Genomic DNA, 15,413 nt, shown 5'->3' on the forward strand with positions numbered 1-15,413 from the left:
TAAATACATATAAATATTCATGTGTTTTACAAAAAAGACCAGGTTTTAGTTCATATGAGTTTGTTGATATATAAATACAACATCATTTTCAATCAATACGTATTTTATTGGAATTCTACTAACTAAATATTGATTGAAATGGCATGTTCAAGAAGGTTATTATTTGCAACTCAAGTAGAGAAAGAAGATACTTGAATTTTTAGATTTGATTTCGCAAAAAATCGTCAAATTCTATATCTGTTATACAGAAAGAAGATTGGAATAGCATTTGTAACATGATTTCCGTTGCAGAATGGTCATAGGACTATAATCTTTAGTACCTGAAGAAAAAATTATGAAAAAAAAATTTGTCAAGTGCAATCAAATGGTCCAAAGTTCACTTGGCCCAGACTATTCAAAACAATATGCCGACTTTATTGAGGCATTTGAAAAGCTTTTCCAAATCAAATATGACGAATCAATTGAAGATATGTGCAATATGATTACAAATGTTTTGATTACGAAGTATCAGCTTTCAATCAAGTGACTTACAAAGATTATCCTCGTGGCATTTCAATACAATTATTCTTCTAGAGAGAATTACATCAGAATACTCAAACATATAGGTGCTACATTAACATACCAAATTCCCGATATGTCAAGACAATTCCCAATGAAGGATTCAATTGAATTTATTGTTATGCATGACCAAATTGATAAGTTCAAGGAATATATTACTCAAAAAAGAATAGAGCCAGAACTATATTTTCTGGAAATTCCTGATATGTCAAGACAATTTGATTGCAATTCTATAAAGTTATCATTGATTGAAGCATGTGTCTATTTTGGATCTGTTAACATTTTCCATTTCTTACTTTCAAATCTTACATGCCAAAAAACACAGAATTGTCTTTGCTACTCAATAATCGGCCGAAATACAGATATTATCAACGAATGTTTGAAAGATAATGAAATAAGCATTGATTGTCTCAAATACATTGTAAGTTCACATAATAATGAAATGCTTGAATATATCATTGAATATAAATATTTTGTATTTGAAGAATGGATTCAAAACATCAAAACATCTGATGGTTTTAAATATATTATTAAATATCAAAACTTAAAGGCCGTATTTTTGCTTTTCGAGAAGGACAAGAATTCTATTGTTCCATGGTGTGCTTCATTTCCACAAACAATAGATATTCTCAGAAACAATGATTTTCCTGATAAAACCGATTATCGTAATAGGAATATTATACATTTTGCATGTAAATCGCAAAATTCTGATATTTGTATAGTATTACTTGCATCATCTAATAAATTTGGAGTCAATTGTATGGATATTAAGAGAATGACTCCACTCCATTACGCTGCAAAATTGAATAATAAAATTATAGTTGAATGTCTTCTTTCACATGGCGCAGATATCAATGAAAAAGATTATTATGGAAAAACTGCTCTCAATATTGCATTAGAAAATAATAATAAAGAAATTGCAGAACTTCTTCTTTTTTATGGCGCAAATATCAATGAAAAAGATAAAGATGGAAAAACCGTTCTCCATTATGCAGCAGAAAATAATAATAAAGAAATTACAGAATTTCTTCTTTTATATGGCGCAGATATCAATGAAAAAGGTGAAGATGGAAATACCGCTCTTCATTATGCAGCAGAAAATAATAATAAAGAAACATTAATACTTCTTCTTTCATATGGTGCAAATATCAATGAAAAAGATTATTATGGAAAAACTGCTCTCAATATTGCATTAGAAAATAATAATAAAGAAATTGCAGAACTTCTTCTTTTTTATGGCGCAAATATCAATGAAAAAGATTATTATGGAAAAACTGCTCTCAATATTGCATTAGAAAATAATAATAAAGAAATTGCAGAACTTCTTCTTTTTTATGGCGCAAATATCAATGAAAAAGATAAAGACGGAAAAACCGCTCTCTGTATTGCAACAAAATTTAATAGTAACGAAATGACAGAATTTCTTCTTTCTCATGGTGCAAATAGCAATGAAAGTGATAAAGATGGAAACACCGCTCACCATATTGCAGCATTTTATAATAATAAAGAAACAATGGAAGTTCTTCTTGTATATGGCGCAAATATTAATGAAAAAAATAATCATGGAAACACCGCTCTCCATATTGCAGCATTACATAATAGAAAAATTTTAATTCAACTTCTTATTACGCATGGTGGAAATATCAATGAAAAAGATAATGATGGAAAAACCGCTCTCTATATTGCAACAGAAAATAATAATAAAGAAGCAGCTGAACTTCTTCTTTCATATGGTGCAAATATCAATGAAAAAGATAATTATGGAAACACTGTTCTCCGTATTGCAGCATTTAGTGATAAAAAAGAAACAGCAAAATTTCTTCTTTCACATGGTGCAAATATCAATGAAAAAGATAATCAAGGAAATACCGCTCTCCATATTGCAGCATCACATAATAGAAAAGAAATGGCAGAACTTCTTCTTTCACATGATGTAAATCTCAATGAAAAAGATAATTATGGAAGAACTGCTCTCCATATTTCAGCAGACTATTGTTATAAAGAAATATTTGAACTTCTTCTTTCGCATGGGGCAAATTTCAATGAAAAGGATAACTATGGAAGAACTGCTCTCCATATCGCAGCACAATATAATAAAAAAGAAATATTTGAACTTCTTCTTTCGCATGGTGTAAATCTCAATGAAAGAGATAAAGAAGGAAACACTGCTCTCCATATCGCAGCACAATATAATAAAATAGAAACAGCAGAATTTCTTATTGAACATGGTGCAAATATCAATGAAAAAAATAATCATGGAAATACCGCTCTCTATATTGCAGAACAATACAATAATAAAGAATTGGCAGAACTTCTTCTTTCACATGGTGCAACTATAAATGATTATATATATTAGGAGAAAGTTTGCCGAAATCGACTCTTCCTGCAACGACAACGAAAAAGTGAACAACCACTCCTAATAGGATGAGACGCGAAATGTGATACAGAGAATAAGAATAACTGCAGACTCAAACCTCGAAGAGGAAAGCGAAGATGAAAACCACAATAGGAGTGATGATGCTGAGACAAAATGGAGCAATGAGCATATGGAGCAGAGAATGCATGAGTACGAAATGATTTCTGATTGAGAGGATGCCGAAAAGATGTTTTTTGATGTGAGGATAAAAAAAGTATTGAAAATTTGAAGAAAGCAGAAACATGTGTGGATAAACCAGAACTGTTGTTTGATGTATGATAAGCCTATTCATAAGATGTTTGTCTTGGTTGGCAGCTTTGTATAGTATGTGTTGTACTTTTCTTCATTTCTCCTGACGAGCGTATCGTAGATGTCGTCGTCTTCCTCGGCCGTGCTGAAGAGGAGAGCAGAACAGCATATACATTACGCCTAGCCACACCCTGTGTACTCGTCGACAGTGTTCGCTGCCTGTCGAAAATGTTTGTATCCTGCGTTTCATCGTCAATCTTCGATCAAGGGTGAAGGCACGCTTGAAATCATTCAACTTGAGTGTTGCATGTATGATGTTTGCCAAGCATATGGTGTCATTGCCATGGATATCCTGTGTATGCTTCTGGCCAAATGCATCCATCAATCTTCAAATTAAGCTAATAAAATTTAATGTTTTCATCATATGATTTTCTTTCATCAGGAACAAAATTTGTATCAAGGGCTTTTAAGCAAGATTCAGTATTTTATAGCTTTACAAATGTAAAACGAGAACAGTCTTTTATTTGACATTTTTTACAAAATTAAATTCACATATCCCAAATGTCTCGGCAATTATCCAAATTGCATTTCCACTTCACTACCTTGACGAATCCACTAAAATGCTTAATTGAACAAGATTTTTTGCCAATCACTTCAAATCACTTGATTTTATGAATATATTTCAAGTATCACACATAATTAATAATAATATTTTTTATTTTCCAAAAGATACATTAAATGAGCCAATTTTTCTCGAAATCTACCCTTGAAATGTTTTAATTTTACTAAATATAAGCATTATATTATATGCTAATGGACTTTTTGCAATCATCCCTATTAAACATATATATACATATATTCCTCCAAAGCTCTTTCAATTACATTGAAAGAAATGAAAATCGGGTTCGATAATCAAAGCTTAAACATAACATGTTACATTTAATGGTACTATTTGAATATATTACGCAATAGAGCTCAGCAGGTTTTCTTGTATTCGATCATAAATTTATGGTTTTTTATAGGTTATTGATGTTTCTTAACAAGTCATTGTATATGCAATTAATGTTAATCATCGTAATTGAAAATTTTTTTGAAAGAAACTCAAAAATCAGTTTTGTTTTGATTTGGCAGGCCGAACATTCAAAACCGATTTTATCGTTCCATCCGAAGTGAAAAAGTATTGCTAATAACAATATAATTAGATGATTGAGCAAAAGAATTCATTCAATTTGAAAAATTTTTATTGATGTCTCTCAAAATTTCTAACACAGAAAAAATTAAATGGTGTAAGCATTGATTTCTTTACTTTTTATAAGCATGATGTAAAATCTTGTTAAAATTTGTCACTTTTCTTAAAATCAAATGGCGCTTAGAACCTTGCCTCTCCTGGGTAATCCAGGCCGGCTGTTCCATTCTAGGCCCACAACTATAGGTGGAAAGAAACATTTTACATATAAACCCCTAATGCAAATGGGACAGGGAGCGTTTGGAACAGTAATTAGCGCTCTCGATCAAGATGGGCAAATGATCGCAATCAAAACAATCAAAATTGACCCAAAATTTCAAAATAGAGAAGCAGATATCATGAAAAAACTCGATCATCAGAATTGTATAAAATTAAAATCAGTTTACAGAAAAAAAGCAGATGAAGGCGAAGTTTTCCAATATATAGTAATGGAATACATGCCAACATCTCTCGGAAAGTTCTTAGGAAATTGTAAAACAACGAAAAGACCAATGATTAAGCAATCTATCAAGCATTACGCACAGCAGCTCTTCAAAGGCCTCGAATATATACACAGTCTCGGCATATGTCATCGAGATCTTAAGCCAGATAATGTTCTTATCGACCCAAAAGCTCATACATTAAAACTTTGTGACTTTGGAAGTGCCAAAAACATCAAAGAAGGTGATAAATCAACTGCAGATATAGGATCGAGATTCTACAGAGCTCCTGAGATCCTTCTTGGCTGTACTCATTACGATTTTTCAATTGATATATGGTCGGCAGGCTGTGTGATAGCACAAATGTTACTAGACGGCAATGTTATATTTGCCGGAGATGATAATAATGATCAAGTAGTTAAAATAATGAATATTATGGGTTGTCCAAGCGAAGAAGATGCAAATTCATTCGAGCATCCTCTTCCATGGCCAACTGCCGAAAGAACAACAGATTTGACGCTACTTTTCCCTCCAAATACGGAATCTAAATTAATAGACTTATTGACCGCTATTTTTAGCTATAACCCTAAAGATAGACCAACAGCTACCGAGTGTTTGAAATCACCATACTTTCAGACGATGAAAAGTTCGCTTCCATTTTTGAAAGTGAGTAGGGGTAATTTTAGCTAAAAGTGACACACCTGTAAAAAGTGACACACCCGTGAAGGGTGTGATTACCGATCGGTAATTTCGACAGCTTAGAATTTAAAATTTTTTATGGAACTGTTGCGAGTTTCATAAAGAATTTAAGGAATATAAGCAAAGATTTGAATCAAAATCTTAGACCTAAGCCGCTCGATTCGCTCGCGGCTTCCGCGAATTACAGATCAGCAAAGATTTGAATCAAAATCTTCGAACTAAGCCGATCGCTTCGCTCGCGGCTTTCTTTATTATTTTAAATTTGCATATTTCCATCAAAAGTTCATAAGGTAAAAAATTTCGTTTATATTATTGCAAAATAAAATCTTCATTATCAAAATAATATTAAATAATAATATAATATAATTTATAAACAACTATTATTTAATAAAGTTTAATTGCCAAGGTTCATCTAATTTTTTGATTTTTAATGTTTTATGAATTTTATTTATCATGTATATATCTAATGAAGATTATATATGTAGAAGATAAGTACCTTAATATGTACGTAAATTTTAATGAAATTTATACAACATTATAAAAATTTATGAATAAAAACTTGATATAAAATAACATTTTTATTTTTACTAAGAAAAAAAAAGGTTTTTGATAATAAATTTATTTTATTTCGAAAAAGTAGCAATAATCGTAAAAGGGTATTGATAGGCTTGCTAAAGTAACTAATTTTAGCTGTCAAATACTTTTGTATTTTGAAGTAAATTAGTATAAATTTGTTTTTACTTTTATTTCGAAAAAGTAGCAATAATCGTAAAAGGGTATTGATAGGCTTGCTAAAGTAACTAATTTTAGCTGTCAAATACTTTTGTATTTTGAAGTAAATTAGTATAAATTTGTTTTTACTTTTATTTCGAAAAAGTAGCAATAATCGTAAAAGGGTATTGATAGGCTTGCTAAAGTAACTAATTTTAGCTGTCAAATACTTTTGTATTTTGAAGTAAATTAGTATAAATTTGTTTTTACTTTTATTCCGAAAAAGTAACAATAATCGTAAAAGGGTATTGATAGGCTTGCTAAAGTAACTAATTTTAGCTGTCAAATACTTTTGTATTTTGAAGTAAATTAGTATAAATTTGATATTATTTTAACTCCCTTTGAAAACCTCAATTTTCCATACAGAGGGAACGGGAATAGCATCCAATATTCCCTGAGAATGGTTGCGCATTCTCAGTTCCCTCTATATTTCGAACGAAGCTCTCATCGGTCTTTTTTTTAATACTAAACGTTTTTTTTCCTGTCACTTTTAGCTAAAATTTGGGTTTGCCTATTTGTACTAAATTATTGGCTATCATTCCAGCTTTTATATGTCAGCGTCTTACATGTTCGCGTTACTTTATTTGAAATGTGAAATGAATAATCAACAATGAGATCGAATCTTAACCACATCAACTTAATTATATGGACGATTTATGTAATATTTGATGATAAAAAAAACTTTGAATTTAATAATAAAAAATAACATAAGTTTTATTAATAAAAAAGTTAACTAATAGCAAGGAACTGTGCTACATCCTCACTCTTTGCAGTTTTCTGCATTGATCCTGTGAGTCTTGTAATGCCAATAGAACCAATTGGAACAATTTCAGTTATGAGTATTTCTATTAGGTATATGATTAAATAAGTTGTAGCAAATTCACTTCTCTTGTCATGATTTGGTGGATAAATCCATAAAGTGTAAATTCCAATACTTATTGGACGAATAATGAGAGAAACGATGAGGGTGATACAGATAAAGAGTAATTTTGTTTCTGGAGAGCTCCATCCTGGGCAAGGCTCTTCGAAAAGTTTGAAAATTCTTCTTAAGTAAAGTGAGAATAAGAAGAAGATAATAAGATCACGTAAAATGGCTATTGTAGCCTCTACCTTGTGGAATGTTTCCGGATTGATTGTAAGCATACAAATAATTGAGATCGTGAAAAATACGCAAACCAAGGAAATCAAAGTCATCAATACCCATTTGCTTCTTGAGTAAAATTTAACTGAATCTTTTTCAAGGGAGTCAAAACAAACGGAGCACCAGGAAAAGAAAATAAAGCAATAGGCAATAGCTGTTACATAACCTGGAATACCGCCTGGAAGGACAGAGTACCGATCCCAGAAATCATGATTGCCAGGTTTAGGCGTTCTTATGGCCAAAAATAAGCCCGTAATAAATAACCCCAAGCCTTTGCAGAAAACCGCTGTAATGTATGAGATTTGTGCCTCGAACTGACCTTCAACCTCGCCCTTCTCTTCGCAGGTTTGACGAATTGTAAATAGTAAATAAATGATGCCGAAAATAATGAAAAGGGCTGCGAAAATAAAGTCAGTGACGAATGTTGCTTTGATGTCTGAATAAACATATAAATGACTTTCGTTCTGAAAGTCAGTAATATTCATTTTCAAACACTGCTCAAAAAAATTGAAAAGTGACATACGATCTATAAATTTTATCAACCTTTTAAAAAGGTACATTCACTAGGCGATAACAGTAAAATGGGATGAAAATAGGATAAATAGCATCCCTATATAGTGCCTAACAATATTTATACGGGCCAAAAAAAATTTGGCTAGAGATTTGGCTAGTTAGAAAATTTAGAAAATTGAGAGGAATTTTTATTTTCGAATTCTTTTTGGAAAGTTAAAATTGTGATTAAAAATCGTTTTCCGGGAGAACTAAGCATCTTATCATATATTTAAATCGATAAAAATATTAAATAATAGTTGAATAGTATAAATACATGAAATTATGGCTGAATATACAGAAAAAATGAACATATTTGACATTTTTGAAAATTCATACATTAGTTGGTGACAGACTCATAAACTATACTTTAGCTAAGATTGATATATGATTTCAACAACACATGGTTAAAATCGTAAAATTTTTTTAGATTTCAAAAAGATATATATGGTAATATAATGGAACAGAGTCAGCAAATAGCATGTAAAATATGTTACAATTAACTTTTTATTATATCCAATAGTAGATATCGAATAGTTTCCAGCTTTATGGTTAAATATTTTCTTATCGAGCTTCTCTTTAACTGTTGTATTAAGGTTGTAAATTTTTGATGCTAGAAACTTTGGAATCTTCTTTGCTGCTGCATTTTTTCTTGAGAGTTCTTGCAATTTCGAATAGATCTGCACATTGTATGAAATAGGGGCTTTAAAATATCTTGAAAACAGAATAGGACTGCTTTTCCAAAGGAATGCTTACTTGTAAATCAGAGAGTTTCAAAATTGAGTACAAGATTATCATCATAACTTTTGATTTTGCTGCGAAAAAGGAAGACAATGTATTAACAAATCATTTACTGTTGTTCATCAAAAGAAGAAAACTTTGATAACAACTAATGATGATAAAATCAAGCTATCTTTTAATATTTTAAATTGATAAGACATTCAAAATATTTGAATGGTTTAAAATATTTTCTTTTAATTTCAATAATATATTATCATGATTATATAATCAAATTTAAATTTTTATTCAAAAAGGCAATATTTCAAACTTTTAATTTCAATAATCTTAATTCGGCAATAAATGTATTTAATTGTAGCAAATTTAATGATTCTTCGTCATGGTTAGCAATTTGGAGCTCATAAATTAATGATTTCTTCAAGTAAAATTCTGCATTATTTCAAAAATCAATAATTCTCTAGTAACTTTTCTTCAAACCCTAACCATTATAATATATGTAAAATAGAAAATAATTGCAAAGAAAGATAGCCGAATTTACTGGGTAGTTCTTGTGATGCGAAATAATTGGAAATTAACACCTAGTTTTAACAGCATCATTCTCTTTTTGCTCTCATTTAAATGCATTCGCACACTTTAATTTTGAAATATAAGAGTTTTGGAAATTATCAAATTTATCTGCTCAAATACTATAGATCTTCATAAGTGTTAATAGAATCACCGGCCTTACATATAGTGTTTAATATAATGATGCACATCATACTGGGATTTATTCCTTATTCATCTAGTTATTATAAGATTTACAACCCCATGAAAATTTAAAATTTTGTCAAAAATAGTGAATGTACCTTTCCTTTTAATAAATCTGTTCTTTAAGAAGAGTATAATAAAACTGTGGCATAATTTTGACTTTCATAGCACACAATCCTTTCAAAAAAAATTGAACAAGTTCCTCCGAAGCATTTGGATGTTGAATTGGGTCTTTCATCTTAATTGTTGACTGAGTGAAAATGAATACTGTGCGTTTAGCACTTTCTTTACATTTTTTTACTTTTGTAAATGGAGAAAAGTGATGAAAATCTCGCCTCCAAAGAGGCAAGCAATCCTACAAAAGCTCCAAGAGAAACAAAAATACGTTTTGAAAGTCAGCCTAACTCTAGATTTCGCAAAAAATCTCTGTTTTCCGAAAAAAATCATGAATACTATGACAAATTCAAAAGCGAGCTAACATCGGGAGCTTTGGATGCATCTGAGAGTGATCTTGAGAAAATTGTTCTTGTTCCTAATTTTGTACCGAGATATTTCAGTAAACCAAAAGAAAATATTATTACAAATACACATCGAAGGAACGACGCATTAATTAAAACAATCCCCAAAGATAAATATAAAGAAATTCGTGAAAATACTCTGTCTAAATCAAAGAAAATTTATGAGGCCAAGATGAAATCATATAATGACATGTTTAAACAAGATGTAAAGTCGATTTCGGAACTAAATGTTTCGGGTTCTCAAGATGAAATAGCTATCACGTTTCCAGATATGAGTCATGAAGAAATGGAACAAAAATATATGAAATTAGAGCACAATTTGAAAGATATCATACATCAGAATGAAGCACTACATTCTCATCTACTTATTATTGGAAAAGCAAGAGACCAATTACAACTCCAACGAGATAGTTTGAAAGAAGTCATCAAATGGCAAAATAGAGCAATAAACAATGTCAAGAATGCTACGACCAAGAAATAGAGTTAAGAAATGTTTGAAATTTTTCTACCGTCAAATTTACTTCATTGCTGGAAATAATCTCCGAAATCAACTGACTTATGACGCTTTGTATAGAATACTAGCGTGTATTTCATAGATTAACTTTTTTAGATTTGAAATTTTTTTGTTTACATTTTCATCGATTTGCTTGATCGTAATTGATGAAAATGCAGTTTGTGATGTGCATTAATTAGAGTAAAAAACTTGTATCATGTAATCTATTTTTGTAACATAAAAAAACAATATTTAATTTAAACAATAAGAAGAGAACGACGATTCTGTTTTCTTCTAGATATAAGTTTGGCTGTTCTTTCGTTGATGGAATTTGCCCTCTTCTTGAAAGAAGAGCCATTTGTTACTTCATGTAAGCGTGGCAAAGCAGATATAACTGCAATACCTTGCAGAGAAGCGTTTCTAGCATATACATTGTTTTTGGTGGCTTTGTATTGGCTAAATACTGAGATCATGTACTCTCTTCTTATTATCATATAAGATACGGTTCCTTGGTTCATAACTCCCATGCTAAGGTTTTTTTTAACATTGTCAAATTCCATTTCCATCATGCTAAGCTTATAAGCTGCAAGTTCTTCGTTCATCTCGAAAGTTGAAATACTCTTATAATGAAACTGGACTTGCTCAGCAATAAATGGATGTGCAAGCATCTGATCGATTGTTATTCTTTCCCTTGGATTCTTTGTAAGCATGCGGGTAATCAAATCTCGGCAATTGGGGGTTAAAGTGATCGGAAGCTCTATATCCTTAAACAATATCTTCTGTGCAAGTTTTGAAATGTTTTCATCAAAGTATGGTAATGTTCCAAGAACCATTGCGTACAACAATATTCCGCAGCTCCAAACGTCTGACGAAAAGGTATATTGTTGCCCCATAATCATCTCTGGCGAGGCATATGCTGGAGAACCACATTGCGTCTGAAGAAGCTTATCGTCTCCTGTTGGAGTATTACTGAGGCCAAAATCGATAATTCTTATATTGTTATTTATGTCAAGTAGTATGTTTTCAGTTTTAATATCTCTGTGTGCCACGTTGCAGTCACTTTGCATGTATTTTATGGCTATTGCAATTTGGGCAAAAATGTTTGCCGCTTCATCCTCCTTTAAAGCTCCGCGGTCATTGATATAGTTAAGCAAAGTGCCGTTTATAATGTACTCCATAACTAAGTACATGTAATGTTGAGATTCGACTGTTTCATAAAGATCGCAAATATACGGATGATTAAGCAAGCGCATAATATCAATTTCTCTCTTAATCATAATTTGTTGTTTAATATCATCAGTATTAGAGTATTTGGGTATAACTTTTATTGAAACTTTAAATCCTGTAGGCTTATGGATTGCTAGGAATACCTTTGAGAAAGCGCCAGTACCGATCGGTGCTTTAATGATATAATTCTCTAAAATTGGGTCTTCCAAGCATGAATCCATTTTTTGTTTATAAGCTTTAATTTATAAAAGTATTTTGAGAATGATAACCGCTTTTTAAATACATATTGAATTCAAATTAAATTGTATTATTCTAAAAATGGCTGTACATGTGTAATAATATAAAATAACTTGATTTGAAACGGATTGAATTATTTGATAAAACATTCATTTAAATCGGGTTATTAGTTTTGAACCATTTCTTACGTTTGAATTCAATTTTTGCTTTGGGAATTCAAATTTTTGAGAGAATATTACGTTCTATTTATCGTGGTTGATATAAAGTTTAAGCATTAGGAAATGATGCATCATCGATTAATAATAGATTTAATTCAATTTTCCAATTTTGTTTTCAAAATTGTTATAGACCGAAAATAGATTTTTTCGGTTTTCTCTTCAAATAATTGAAAGAATGATACTATTATAGGTTTATTATATTATATAGCATATAATCATGCTATAGCCGAAAATTATAAGTTTTGAGAAGATTGAATATAACACAAATAAATTTGAATGTAAGTTAAATTTCTTGTTGTTTTTAATAGCTATTTAATGAGAAATCCAATATTGCAAAATTCAAATTGAATGATTGAAAGAACAGAAAAAGTCATTCTTTTCAATTTCGAATATGTTTCATTGTATTTATAATTATATGGCAAATAAGATATTTAAACTTGATTTTTGAAGGAAAATTCACAAAATTGAATAAATTCAAATAATTTTTATTCAAAAATAAACTAGTTATTTGAGTTTACTACTAATTATCTATTCAAACTACAAAGTTTGTAATTTAAAATATTTTGTGAGATCAGATTGAATTAATTCAAGGTTCTTTTCAATTAATATTAATAACCATATTACGCATTTTCGAACATTCTAAACCAAATATATAAAAATGGGAGACGAATGTTAAATTTGCTAGACATGGGGGAGTTGTCTGCAAAGTTTTAGCTCTTATCTCTAACAAAAAATTAATTTTTAAAAAAATGACCGAATACGTTTCACAGCGAGAAAAAAATAAAAGGCAAGATAGAATTTTCTAGACATAAAGAAGTTGTTTACCGAGTTTTAGCTCTTATCTCTAACAAAAAATTAATTTTAAAAAAATGACCGAATACGTTTCACAGCGAGAAAAAAATAAAAGGCAAGATAGAATTTTCTAGACATAAAGAAGTTGTTTACCGAGTTTTAGCTCTTATCTCTAACAAAAAATTAATTTTTTAAAAAATGACCGAATACGTTTCACAGCGAGAAAAAAATAAAAGGCAAGATAGAATTTTCTAGACATAAAGAAGTTGTTTACCGAGTTTTAGCTCTTATCTCTAACAAAAAATTAATTTTTTAAAAAATGACCGAATACGTTTCACAGCGAGAAAAAAATAAAAGGCAAGATAGAATTTTCTAGACATAAAGAAGTTGTTTACCGAGTTTTAGCTCTTATCTCTAACAAAAAATTAATTTTTAAAAAAATGACCGAATACGTTTCACAGCGAAAAAAATAAAAGGCAAGATAGAATTTTCTAGACATAAAGAAGTTGTTTACCGAGTTTTAGCTCTTATCTCTAACAAAAAATTAATTTTTTTAAAAAATGACCGAATACGTTTCACAGCGAGAAAAAAATAAAAGGCAAGATAGAATTTTCTAGACATAAAGAAGTTGTTTACCGAGTTTTAGCTCTTATCTCTAACAAAAATTAATTTTTAAAAAAATGACCGAATACGTTTCACAGCGAGAAAAAATAAAAGGCAAGATAGAATTTTCTAGACATAAAGAAGTTGTTTACCGAGTTTTAGCTCTTATCTCTAACAAAAAATTAATTTTTTAAAAAATGACCGAATACGTTTCACAGCGAAAAAAATAAAACTGTACACTGATTTTCATTTTCATTTCCAGTCACTTTACTTATTATTTTTTCTTTTTTTCATTTTAATTATAAATTATTTCATAATATGTTTATTTACGTTACCATTTTCTTTATTCTTTTGAATTCCATACTAGACACTTATAGAATATTTTGATTGTTAACGTACTTCATTAGAATAATCCTTACAAAGGGTATGTCGATCGAATTTACCTAATTGGTATTTCCAATCAGATTGAAGAAGGTAAAATGACATGGGAAGAAGCTTGCACCCATGTTCCCATCGCCCCAACCCTTCAATCAAATGATTTCAAATATTTAGATGTTTCAAAATCTTTTTTACAAAATCAATTTAGCTTACAGAATATCCCATTGCCTAAAGGCAAGAAAGGTCGTAGGGTCAATCCCTACGACCAAATCAAAGCTCTTGCTGTGATACATGACCACTGGGCCTTTCCCTGTGGTCAAACAAAACAATGGAAACGTTTGAAATTACAACAAATTGATGTATCTTATAGAGAAGTACGCAGATACTTCAAAGAAAATCATTTCACCAAGACGCGATTAGAGCATGCCGGGCCAGAAACAGCAGTAAGATATTGGGCGCTTTCACCCAATCTTATCTGGCACGCAGATGTTCATTATTTTTAGGGGTGTTCGTGGCCAGTATATTTATGGCATAATCGACGATTTTAGCCGCAAAGTCCTAGCGTGTATACAAATACCAGATATGCTGGCAGCGACGACAGCGAACGTTGCGGCTTCCGCCTTCATTGAATTTGGCGCCCCTTATTGTTTCTGGACCGACAACGGTTCAGAAAATAGGGGCGCCTTTCAAGATCTACTTGATCTTTGGGGCGTCCAATGGCGGCATACAGACTCTCATTCTCCCTACCAAAATGGGAAGATTGAGAGATTCTGGCCGACATTGGAGCGCTGCCAAAGCATTCAGGCTATCCCTGCCTTTATTTGGGAGTACAATAATAACACACCGCATGAAGATCTCCCAATTAATCCATTAACTGGAACAAATTACACGCCAAATCAAATGTATCAGCTGAAACCGAAATACACAAATGCAGATACAGAAAGGTTGTGGCAAATATGGGATACAGATACAGGCATGACCGCTGTTGACACATTCACAGCGTAATAATAAACATAATTTTTTAATTTCATTTTTAACAAGTTTTTTTAATGTATGTAATGAATAATTCATTAGAATATGATAATGCACATTGTAACAGAATAGAACAATCACCAAATTTTTTTTGAAATTAAAAAATAAAAGTAAAAGTATAAAGTAATCTAACCAAAAAAGATATTTAAAAGAATTTTGGAAAAAACAGAATAAGGATAATGATATTATTTTAGATACACAATCGATGTACTGAAGAATAATCCGGTAAAATGATGATATAAAATTAGATTATTTTACAAGTAGCTAAAAGAATAAAACTATAATATAAAATAAATGAAGTTTAATGAAACAATAAAGGATAAATAAATAATAAAGATTTTTATTGTATATCAGTAGTAGTGTATGTGGAGGGGTTGTGTGA

The 15,413-nt window shown here is 30.5% G+C and overlaps 6 protein-coding genes across 6 annotated transcripts, besides 6 other annotated features; 3 read left to right on the forward strand and 3 right to left on the reverse strand.

The window, feature by feature from the left end:
• Positions 1-634: 634 nt before the first annotated feature.
• TVAGG3_0260130 (myotrophin family) lies at positions 635-2,914 on the forward strand (the record flags this gene model as incomplete). The annotated part of the gene is made up of 1 exon (XM_001307065.1): positions 635-2,914. One exon carries the CDS (start codon positions 635-637, stop codon positions 2,912-2,914), a length of 2,280 nt encoding a protein of 759 aa, XP_001307066.1.
• Positions 2,915-3,317: 403 nt separating this feature from the next.
• On the reverse strand, positions 3,318-3,605 carry TVAGG3_0260140 (uncharacterized protein; the record flags this gene model as incomplete). The annotated part of the gene is made up of 1 exon (XM_001307066.1): positions 3,318-3,605. The coding sequence occupies one exon, from the start codon at positions 3,603-3,605 to the stop codon at positions 3,318-3,320; it is 288 nt and encodes a 95-aa protein (XP_001307067.1).
• A 1,951-nt stretch (positions 3,606-5,556) lies between these two features.
• Positions 5,557-5,578: a terminal%2Cinverted (terminal inverted repeat of MuDR-3_TvMULE3 transposon ID:TVAGG3_0260160).
• Positions 5,557-6,870: a mobile genetic element.
• Positions 6,841-6,870: a terminal%2Cinverted (terminal inverted repeat of MuDR-3_TvMULE3 transposon ID:TVAGG3_0260160).
• Positions 6,871-7,087: 217 nt separating this feature from the next.
• On the reverse strand, positions 7,088-7,984 carry TVAGG3_0260170 (uncharacterized protein; the record flags this gene model as incomplete). Its single annotated transcript, XM_001307068.2, has 1 exon — positions 7,088-7,984. One exon carries the CDS (start codon positions 7,982-7,984, stop codon positions 7,088-7,090), a length of 897 nt encoding a protein of 298 aa, XP_001307069.2.
• A 65-nt stretch (positions 7,985-8,049) lies between these two features.
• Positions 8,050-9,635: a mobile genetic element.
• Positions 9,636-9,842: 207 nt separating this feature from the next.
• Positions 9,843-10,532, forward strand: TVAGG3_0260190 (uncharacterized protein; the record flags this gene model as incomplete). Its single annotated transcript, XM_001307069.1, has 1 exon — positions 9,843-10,532. One exon carries the CDS (start codon positions 9,843-9,845, stop codon positions 10,530-10,532), a length of 690 nt encoding a protein of 229 aa, XP_001307070.1.
• A 240-nt stretch (positions 10,533-10,772) lies between these two features.
• On the reverse strand, positions 10,773-12,017 carry TVAGG3_0260200 (STKc AMPK-like domain-containing protein; the record flags this gene model as incomplete). The annotated part of the gene is made up of 1 exon (XM_001307070.1): positions 10,802-11,992. The coding sequence occupies one exon, from the start codon at positions 11,990-11,992 to the stop codon at positions 10,802-10,804; it is 1,191 nt and encodes a 396-aa protein (XP_001307071.1).
• Positions 12,018-12,350: 333 nt separating this feature from the next.
• Positions 12,351-13,187: a mobile genetic element.
• Positions 12,351-13,187: a terminal%2Cinverted (terminal inverted repeat of Banshee-A1 transposon ID:TVAGG3_0260210).
• A 1,394-nt stretch (positions 13,188-14,581) lies between these two features.
• On the forward strand, positions 14,582-15,004 carry TVAGG3_0260220 (gag-polypeptide of LTR copia-type retrotransposon (UBN2 2) family; the record flags this gene model as incomplete). The annotated part of the gene is made up of 1 exon (XM_051228323.1): positions 14,582-15,004. The coding sequence occupies one exon, from the start codon at positions 14,582-14,584 to the stop codon at positions 15,002-15,004; it is 423 nt and encodes a 140-aa protein (XP_051098053.1).
• Between the last annotated feature and the right edge of the window lie 409 nt (positions 15,005-15,413).

Source organism: Trichomonas vaginalis, chromosome V (assembly GCF_026262505.1).
Source record: "Trichomonas vaginalis G3 chromosome V, whole genome shotgun sequence".
Classification (NCBI taxonomy): Eukaryota; Parabasalia; order Trichomonadida; family Trichomonadidae; genus Trichomonas; species Trichomonas vaginalis.